General features: G+C 53.3%; 1 protein-coding gene across 1 annotated transcript in view; it reads left to right on the top strand.

Annotated features, from left to right (window-relative positions):
• SPTBN4 (spectrin beta, non-erythrocytic 4) overlaps positions 1-10441 on the top strand; it is a 45748-nt gene that overhangs the window by 18543 nt on the left and 16764 nt on the right. Inside the window, exons 5-13 of the mRNA XM_049622321.1 lie at positions 312-392; positions 1536-1651; positions 3594-3706; positions 3803-3990; positions 4065-4182; positions 4455-4613; positions 5247-5549; positions 6518-6668; positions 10200-10426. Coding sequence (XP_049478278.1) covers positions 312-392; positions 1536-1651; positions 3594-3706; positions 3803-3990; positions 4065-4182; positions 4455-4613; positions 5247-5549; positions 6518-6668; positions 10200-10426 — 1456 coding nt within the window. The remainder of the gene's footprint in view (positions 1-311; positions 393-1535; positions 1652-3593; positions 3707-3802; positions 3991-4064; positions 4183-4454; positions 4614-5246; positions 5550-6517; positions 6669-10199; positions 10427-10441) is intronic.

The raw sequence follows: 10441 nt of genomic DNA, 5'->3' as shown, positions 1-10441 counted from the left end.
CTTTCTATCTATCTATCTATCTATCTATCTATCTTTCTATCTATCTACCTTTCTATCTTTCTATCTATCTATCTATCTTTCTATCTATCTATCTATCTATCTACCTTTCTTTCTATCTTTCTTTCTATCTATCTTTCTATCTATCTATCTATCTTTCTATCTATCTATCTATCTTTCCATCCACCTATCATCTATCTACCCCCCCACCATCCATCTATGTCTATCTCTCTCTCCCTTCTTCTCTCCTTCCCTCCCTCTTCCCTCCTGACTGTCTCCATTTCTGCCTCTGTCTCTCCCTTCCACGCTGCCAGTTACCCTGAGGTAAACATCCAGAATTTCACCACCAGCTGGCGGGACGGCTTGGCCTTCAACGCGCTCATTCACCGGCACAGGTACCACGTGGCCTGGGGCAGCCTGGCCCTGCCCTTCCCCCTCCCCCATGTCCCTTGGGTACACACCTGTACACATATGCATGTAGATGGCACGCAGAGACCCAAGGACCCATCCCTTCACACTTACACGAGGCACACACCTGCACAGAACCCTGTCCGGGCCCCATAGTCTGTGTACACGTGGAAACACACGTCCCTCATGCAGCTGCGTAGACACACACATACTCATGCACGTACACAGCCTGTGCCTGATGCTTCGATGCCTCCAGGGTGGAGAGCTCACCCCCCATGGATGGTCTTCTCTGGTGTGTGCATGGTGGTCCTTCCTCAAGGCAAGCCGCAGAGCCCCCCTTCCGGCTCCCTGTGCACCCACATTTCACACCCCAGGGCCTGGCGCTGAATTGGTTGAAAGGTGGGCATCCAGACAAGTTGAACCCACATCGTGACTGTCCATATGACAGATGAGGGAAACTGAGGCCCGGAGCCTGGGAGGGACTTGCTCTGGTGTGGTCGGAGTGGAACCCAGCCTTTTCTGCTGTGGACACATGTTCGTTCACAAGCCCTGCCTGTCACATACACACCCATACACTTAGGGAGACCCGTCCCCCCCACACAGTGAGAAACCCACCAGCTGTACCCATGTCATACTAACAACGGTAACATTTACTAAGTGCTTTCTGTATACCCGGCATTGTTCTAAGAGCTTTCCAATAAGTCATTTAATAGTCAGTGAGCCTGTGAGGCAGATGCTATTATCATCCATTTTGCAGATGAAAAAATTGAGGCACAGAGAGACAAAATAGCTTACCCAGAGTGACAGCCAGCCAGGAAATGGCCGAGCTGGGGTTTGAGCTGCGTGGGCTGGCTGTAGACCTCACACTTCTAACTGCTACGTAATACTGTTTAGCAAAGCACCCAAGTAGATGTGTGCATTGCCAAGTCGGTCCCACTCATTCGCACGCAGTACTCACGGCCACAGATAAGTGCACAGACGTGCACCAGCATACACAGCTTTCCCCTCGGGAGGCGGTACCCCTCCTGCCCCTGGCTTTGGGTGGGGCTCAGGCCGGGAGGTCTTTCTGCCTGCTCGCCCCCTGGCTCTGGAGCCTGCCTGCTGCCTGCCCGCTCTGTGCCCCTGCCTAGGCCCGATCTCGTGGACTTCAGCAAACTCACCAAGTCCAATGCCAACTACAACCTGCAGAGAGCCTTCCGCACGGCAGAGCAGCACCTGGGGCTGACACGTCTGCTGGACCCTGAGGGTGAGCCCCCCACAACCCCAGCGGGACTTCCTCCTGGGGGGACCCCCGACCCCAATGCCAGCCCAAACTCCTCTCCATCCTGCTGCGACACCGTCGCAAACCCGAGTCCTTCTAAGTCCTGGCTCCCACCCAGCCCCTCCCCTTCTTCACCTCTAATCCCCTTTGCCCCCATCTTCCAGTCCCTTCCTTTCGCATCTCTGTCTCCAGCCCCAGACTCGTCTCCATTCCTGCCTCCAACTTGACCCCATCCCCTTCCCAACCCCAAGCCCAGTCAGCTCCCCCAAGCCCAACCCCCTCTCCCTCCCTAACTCCGGTCCCAGCTCCAGAGCCAACCCCACCCCCAACATTATCCCCTGACTTCAGCCTCAATCCTAATCCCAGACCATGCCAACACCGACCCACCAATCTCTAGAATAACAGCTGTTCCCTCTCTCTGAGAGTCTGCTCTGTGCCAAGCACATGGCTGGGAATTTTAGCAGAACTTCCCACTTTTACCCTCACACTGACCTGGATGGATAGAACTTATCCATCCTGTTTTAATTTTTTTTAATATGTATTTATTTTTGAGAGAGACAGAGCACGAGTGGGGGTGGGGCCGAGAGAGAGGGAGACACAGAGCCTGATGAGGGGCTCAAACCCACACACCGCAAGGTCATGACCTGAGCTGAAGTCGGACGCTTAACCGACTGAGCCACCCAGATGCCCCCTTATCCGTCCTGTTTTAAAGTGATAGGAATGAAGTCTCAGAGATGTGAAGTCACTTGCCCAGTGTCACACTGAAAACCAGTACGTGGGACTTCTTGGGGGGGGGGGGAGGGGCAGAGAGAGAGAATCCTAAGCAGGCTCCATGCTGTCAGCGCAGAACCCGACGCAGGGCTTGAACCCACGAACTGTGAGATCGTGACCTGAGCTGAAACCAAGGGTCTGACGCTTAACCAACCGAGCTACCCAGGCGCCCCTACATGGGACTTCTGATACCTATATTCTGTGTCTGGCACATGGTAGGTGTTTAGTGGATATCTGTTCCACCAACCATGAGTTGGTGGAGTAAGAGCTAAGTGTAATATTGTGCATTCAGTGGGCACATCAAAACGATAATTGGAATTTACTGCGTTTCTCCTCTGTGCCAGACTATTCTTTCTAAAACTTACAGTGCTCCTTTTTGGCAGGCACTGTGCTAATCCTCAGCCTTGCAATGGGGGAAACTGAGGCGAAGAGAAGTTAGGTCTGTTTCCTAAGGACATGCAGTGAGTAAGTGGTTGAACAGGGATTTAAGCACACGTTTCCTCCAAAGCCCACACCCTTGATCTCTGCCCTCATAAATAAATACATACATAAAATAAATTTATTTACTTATAAAATAAATAAATAAATACACTTCGTAAATATTTATTGAGCTCCTACTGTGCGCTGGGCATGACCAGAACAATGGGAAAAAAGACAGGCATAGCCTTTGTCATCATGGAACTCAAACTCAAGATAAGGACATGATTGCATAAATGAATATTTAATTGCAGATGATAAGTTCCAGGAGGCAATGATAAGATGCCATGAGGAAGAGTAACAGGGGTGACCGACTCTACACAGGGCGAACAGGGAGGCTTATCTGAGGAAGTGTAAGCTGAGTGGAGCCCTGAAGGATGAGTGGGAGGTAGGCATACAGAAGAGGGAACATTGTTCTACCTAGCGAAAACAGCATGTGCAAAGGCCCTGAGATGGAAGGTAGAATGGTGTGTTCAAGAAGTAATTATGGATAATTTCTCTGGTGGTTTGTAGGTGTCAGGTACTATTTAATCTCATGAGGTAGATCCCCATTTGGCAGATACCGAAATTGAGGCGCAGAGGCTACTTGTCTTGCCCAAGGCCACACAGCTAGTAAGAGTGGGCTCTCCCTCCCTCCACCCTCACTGTCCTGCTCTCCCCTGCTCTCCTTTACTCCCAGATGTGAACATGGAGGCTCCAGATGAGAAGTCCATCATCACCTACGTGGTCTCTTTCTACCACTATTTCTCCAAGATGAAGGCTCTGGCTGTGGAGGGGAAGCGGATCGGGAAGGTTTGGGGATCCAAGGGATGGGGTGGGTGGGAGCTTGGGAACCACCTGGGGGCACATCCGGGACGAGTCTGACCCCACCTTCCTTTGCTGGGTCAGGTCCTGGACCAGGTGTTGGAGGTGGGGAAGATCATCGAGCGCTATGAGGAGCTGGCGGCCGAGCTCCTGGCCTGGATCCATCGCACCGTGGGCCTCATCAGCAATCAGAAGTTTGCCAACTCTTTGAGTGGGGTGCAACAGCAGCTTCAGGCTTTCACGGCCTATTGCACACTGGAGAAGCCAGTCAAGTGAGGCCCAGCTCAGGAGGGAGGGCGGCAAGTGGAGGTCTGGAGGTGGGGGTCCTGAGCCCGAGCCCCTTCAGGTTTCAGGAGAAGGGGAACCTGGAGGTGCTGCTCTTCAGCATCCAGAGCAAACTGCGTGCCTGTAATCGTCGCCTCTTTGTGCCTCGGGAGGGCTGTGGCATCTGGGATATCGACAAGGTGAGGTCGAGCATGTGGAGGAGCGGCAGGGTTACTCCGTGGCTTCGTATAGGTTGTGCACTGCTCAAGGGAGCCATTTACACTGTAGACATCCTGGACTGGATATTCATTCTGACAGTTTTCCAGCAGGAAAGTGTCACGAAGGAGCAATATCTTTTTCCAGTTTACATAAAGGTGCTGTAAATGCTAGGAGCCACCTCAGACAGAGAAGCCAGGGCCATTGAATTGTGGGGCGTTGTTGGGGTCTGACTGGCCTCCTCCCGTCTCCCCAGGCATGGGGCCAGCTGGAGAAGGCAGAGCACGAACGGGAGGCCGCCCTGCGAGCTGAGCTGATCCGGCAGGAGAAGCTGGAACTTTTGGCCCAGAGGTTTGACCACAAGGTGGCCATGAGGGAGAGCTGGCTGAATGAGAACCAGCGCCTGGTCTCCCAGGTACAGGGTGCAGGACTTGGCTCTGGGTGAAAGGTGGGGGTGGGGGCAGGGAGGCATGCTGGGCTGGTGGCCCTGGGACCAGAGAGGGAGACTCGGTCTCCTGAGTGACAGAGAAGTGTTGGATTAATCTCCTAGGTGGCAAATGAGGGTGGGAAGGGAGAACTGGCCTCCTAAGTGAGCGGTGGGGGAGGGGGGCGGGCCTGATCTCCAAGGTAACAGGAGAGTGAGGTTGGTCTCCCTGGGGAACTAGAGAGGACAAAATTAGGCTCATCAGAAATAGGGAGAGTATTTAATTAGACTCTTAAATGACAAAGGAGGTTGTAGCTGGTGTCCGGGGTAACTCAGGAGGATAGAATTGGTCTCCTAAGTAAGAGGGTAGGGTAGGCCTGGTCCCCCGTCTCTAGGGCAACGGGAGGATGGTGACTGTTTCCTGGGTGACAAGTTTAAGGCTAGATATGTAATGGAGCCGTGTGGAGCCGGTCTCCAGGGTAACAGAAGAAAGTGGGGCTGGTCTCCGGGGCAACAGGAAGGTGGGGCTGGTCTCCAGGGTTACTGGGGATGGTGGAGCAGGGTCAAGGTAACAGGTGGATAGCAAAGGAAACAGGTGAGCATCTGTGGCCTGCCCTGCCCCAGGACAACTTCGGGTATGAGCTGCCGGCGGTGGAGGCAGCCATGAAGAAACACGAGGCCATCGAGGCGGACATTGCAGCCTATGAAGAGCGGGTGCAGGGCGTGGCCGAGCTGGCCCAGGCCCTGGCGGCAGAAGGTTACTACGACGCCCGGCGCGTGGCGGCCCAGCGTGACAGCGTCCTGCGCCAGTGGGCCCTGCTGACCGGGCTGGTAGGTGCCCGGCGGACGCGGCTCGAGCAGAACCTGGCCCTGCAGAAGATCTTCCAGGAGATGGTGTACATGGTGGACTGGATGGAGGAGATGCAGGTGGGGCCGGCCCTGGGGGTCAAGGGTGGGCATGGTGTGCGGGGAGGGCAGGGAGGGCTACAGACACCGAACGGGTTGTCAGGGAGCCGGAGAGGGACGGAGAGAGAGACAGGAAGAGGAAGAGAACGAGAGACAAAGAGAAAGAGACAGAAAGACGCCGAGAGAGGCAGAAAAAGGAAGATCAAGGAAGAGACAGAGGAGGGGCTCCTGAGTGGCTTGGTCGGTTGGGCGTCTGACCGCGGCTCAGGTCGTGATCTCGCGCTCCGTGGGTTCGAGCCCCGTGTCGGGCCCTGCACTGAGCCTGGAGCCTGCTTCAGATTCTGTGTCCCTCTCTCTCTGCCCCTCCGCTGCTTGCACTCTGTCTCTCTCTCAAAAATAAAATTTAAAAAACATGTAAAAAAAAAAAAAAAAAGAGAAGAAAGAAAAAAAAAAAAGCCACAGAGATACAGAGCCAGAGGGAGCTAGGGACAGATAGAGAGATTAAGCCAGAGGAAGATGGTGACAGTTTGAGAGAGGGAAGGGGAAATCAGAGAGAGATCATCAAACTAGAGAAGCAGGCACGAGGGTGGCAATGGAAATCTAAGCGGCCACAGAGAGACACATAAGAGAAGGAATCCTTTTGGGAAAGAGAGAGACAGGCTGGAGATACAGGTACAGGGAGAGATGGAGATAAGAAGGAAGGAAGCAGAGAGAGATGGAAACAGGAAAGACAGAGGCAGAGAGAGAGATGGAGGCAGAGAGCAGAGAGAGGGTGGCGCCCGTGACAGAGACAGAGCGCAGGGATGTGGGGACAGACACAGGGAGTCAGGGAGAGCCAGCGCGAGATGTTGACGGAGACCAGGAGATTGAGATAGAGATCCGAGTTCAAGGGATGGGGTGGAGGAGCACAAGAGTGGGCCTGACAATGTGGGGTGGGGCCTGCCTGAGGCCAATGCCTAAAAGGTGCTCAGGGCTGCCCCGTCTTCTAGGCTCAGCTGCTGTCCCGGGAATGTGGGCAGCACCTGGTGGAGGCGGAGGACCTGTTGCAGAAGCATGGACTGCTGGAGGGGGACATCGCGGCCCAGAGTGAGCGAGTGGAGGCGCTCAACGCTGCTGCCCTGCGTTTCTCTCAGCTGCAGGGTGAGTCTGGGGTCGGGGATTGGGGTGGAGACTTCCAGGGCTGGTGCTAACGGAAGCAGAATGACCCCTAAGAGACAGAAGGAAGGAGTGAACTCCTTGTCTTTGGAGGCATCCAAGCACAAAATAGGCTCACCCTCCATCAGGGAATATCATGGGGGAAATTACTGCCTTGGGTGGAGGTTAGACCACATGATTTCTTCCTGCTTTGAGATTCTGCAGTAATGGTTCACATTTATTGAGCACTTGTGGGTTTTTTTTTTTTTTAATGTTTATTTTATTTTTGAGAGAGAGAGAGAGACAGAGACAGAGCACTAGCAGGGGAGGGATAGAGAGAGAGGGAGACACAGAATCTGAAGCAGGCTCCAGGCTCTGAGCTATGAGCACATAGCCCGACACGGGGCTCGAACTCACGAACTGTGAGATCATGACCTGAGATGAAGAAAGACGTTTAACAACTGAGCCACCCAGGTGGCCCTATTGAATACTTGTTTTATGCTAAGCCCCTCACAGCCAAATCTCAGTGAATACCATGAAAAACCGTGTGAGGTAATGTATAGTCAGGGCCTGTTCGGCAGCAAATGATAGAAACTCAACTCAGTTAGCTTAAGGAGAAAAGGGGAGTATCTTGGCCAGTGTAACTAAAATGTCCAGGAAAAGGCAAGTTGGCTTCAGGTATGGCTGGATCCAGGGATTGTCTGATGATGCTTTTAAGACTCTATCTCTCTGACTGTAGTCTCTATGTTTGTGTCACTACCGGGGAGCTCCTTCCCTTGTGGTGTAAATCTGGGGTCATTCAGCCCCATGTTTACATCCTAGCAACTTAGCGGACCCAACAGGAGACAAGCCCCTTTCTCCCAATATTTCTGACAAAAGATTCCAGGAAAGCTTTCTTTAGCCCACTGTGGGTTCCATGCCCTCTACTTAGCCAAGCATTGTGACCCCAGGCTCTGCACTGAGCTAACTGGCCACATCTATGTGACATGCCCAACCCATGGCCAAGAGTAGGGTTGGCTCTTTCCAAAGACAGGAATGGAGGAAGAAGAGGAGGGTGGAAAGCCATTACCAGCATCGGGGGCATGGATGCTGATAGGAAAAACCAAGACTGGCTCTAATAAAGGTTCTCATTTTACTGATGTCAATACCTTCCAGCCACAGACCACCAGGAATCCCCCTGTTGTCAAACCAAGCTGGGTCTGTTGGCTTTTTGCACACACGCTGGAGAACCATGGAGCTTCTCAGTAGGAGGGTGTTAGGAAGGGGCTTGTGATAGGATGTGGGCTTGTGTTAGGTGATTTGGGGATGATTTATGCAGTGTCTTTTGCTGCGGATTGGACACTGGAGGTGGGAGTAATTAGGTGATCGCCCATCTTAATCATTTTTATCCAGGTAGTGGGAGGAACAGGAGTTGGTAGCGGTCATTCAGCTTAGCTGGATGAAGGGGCTGGATGATGGTTTCTGTGGCTTGCCCAGTGACCTCTTTTTTGTGTGTGCTCAGAAGTGATTATGGAATGGTCTTGTTTCCATCCCATTCCACCATGGTCGCAGAGTGACCTTGTCTGAAGTTGGCGTCCTGAGAAACTGTGTCTCTAGCTGTGAGTGCTGACAAGGCTGCTTTTTTGCTTTCTTGCTGATGAGGAAACTAAGGCCCAGAACCGCAGAGCTCAGAGGGTTTAGGGCTGGCCTGTCTCACTCCTGTGTCTGGAGCCACAGCCCTTTGGAATCCGGAAGCATCAGTAGAAAAGGCAAGGCCTATCTGGCTTGCAAGATGGTGTGTGTGTTGGGGCAGGGGGAGGGGGGCGGTTCTCATCCTCATGGGCTGGGTCAAATGTTGAAGTCTCCTTCCAAGCCCCAGTGGGACATGCCCACCCTGGCTCAGCCCCTCTTACCCACATCCAAACCCCAGGACAGGCTCATTGAGACCCTCTCCTTCTTGTGAAGGTTTGTCCCAGGAGGCTCCTTCTGTCTTCTCCTTGTGAGATCTTGGTGCCTGGTGGCGGCCAACAGCACCACAAAAACAGCAAAGAGGCTAATGTGTGTTGTCATGGTGACAGGAGGGAGCAATGCCTGATAAGTGGTCCAGAGTGTGGCCTTCTGATCTGCCACTTCTTAGCTGATCCTGGGCAAGTGGCTTCCTTCCCTGAGCCTCAGTTTCTTCATCTGTAAGATGGGGCTCGTAAGGATACTGCCCCACGGTGGCATTGTGCCAGAGTCAGGTCTGGATACACGGATGCCTATTGTTGTTGATTATTCAGGTGGATGCCTTGGTATTTGGGTCAATTTCAGTGAATGTCCAGAATTCCAGAAATGGTGTATCCCATCTAGGGCAGTGTCTCTTGCAGTGTTTTGACCCAGTAAGAAATATGTTTACCTCCTGACCCACAGTCCACACACACACACACACACACACACACACACACACACACACATTGTATGAAACAATACTTCCCCTTACCCCGCAAGTTGCATCCTGATATTTTCTAGTCATTCTATTCTATTCCATTAAAGCAACATTGACAGCCAGCCATTAAGTTAATTTCACAGTTCTCTTGTCACAAACCAGAAGTCTAGGAGGAAGGTGAAGTATTTGAAGAAACATGGGAGTTCAGGTCATCATTGAAGTTAAGAGATAAGGCAACAGAGGATGAGAGAGGGAACCCAGAAAATGGCTTAAGGATAGAGACACATCTGGGTGCCTAGCTGGCTCAGTGGATAGGGCATGCGATTCTTGATCTCAGGGGTGTAAGTTTGAGCCCCAGGTTGGGTGTAGAGATTACTTAAAATAAAATTTAAAAAAATAGTGGGGCGCCTGGGTGGCTCAGTCGGTTAAGCGCCCGACTTTGTTCAGGTCATGATCTCGCAGTTCGTGAGTTTGAGCCCCAAGTCAGGCTCTGTGCTGACAGCTCGGACCCTGGAGTCTGCTTTGGATCTGTGACTCCCTCTCTCTCTCTGCCCCTCCCCTACTCACTCTCTCTCTCTCTCTCTCAAAAATAAATGAACATTAAAATTTTTTTTTTAATTAAAAAAAATAGAGACATTTCATTTGGTCCAGTTCTGAAGGAAACACAGTTTACAGATACTAGGATTCTCTGAATCTTAGTTTCTATACATCATTCAGTCAATAAGTCGCCATTTTCATTAGGTTACTGCTCTGGGCTCCACCCCGTGCTAGGCAATGGTGAGGACACAGTGTGACGGAGACAGCCCTAGACCCTGCCTTCATGGGCCTCTCAGCTCAGTGGGGGAGACAGAACAGGCAGTGACATGCCAGAGGGGTCAGGGCAGGCAGGGATGGTGCCCGTGGGGCACAGGCAGAGGTGCAGGGCTGGGATAAGAGAAGCCTGGGGGAGCCAGAGAAGGTTCCTGCCCCAGACAGCATGTCAGGGAAGGCTGCCTGGAGGAGGGGACGCACAACCTGGCACCTGATGATGCCTACCTAGCAAAGGACAGACAGGGCAGGTAGCCTGTACCTCCCTTCCTTGGGCGCCCCCTGGCCCGTGCCCAACCCGGGATCCTCCCCTTCTCCTGGCCCAGGCTACCAGCCCTGCGATCCGCAGGTCATCTGCAACCGCGTGAACCACGTGCACGGCTGTCTGGCGGAGCTGCAGGAGCAGGCGGCGCGGCGGCGCGCGGAGCTGGAGGCCTCGCGGAGCCTGTGGGCGCTGCTGCAGGAGCTGGAGGAGGCGGAGAGCTGGGCCAGAGACAAGGAGCGCCTCCTAGAGGCGGCGGGCGGCGGCGGCGGCGGCGGCGCGGCGGGCGCGGCGGGCGCGGGGGGC

This window comes from Panthera uncia (genome assembly GCF_023721935.1).
Source record: "Panthera uncia isolate 11264 chromosome E2 unlocalized genomic scaffold, Puncia_PCG_1.0 HiC_scaffold_19, whole genome shotgun sequence".
Taxonomy (NCBI): domain Eukaryota; kingdom Metazoa; phylum Chordata; class Mammalia; order Carnivora; family Felidae; genus Panthera; species Panthera uncia.
The sequence above is the reverse complement of the archived record's forward strand: the minus strand, read 5'-3'. Positions and strand labels throughout refer to the sequence as shown.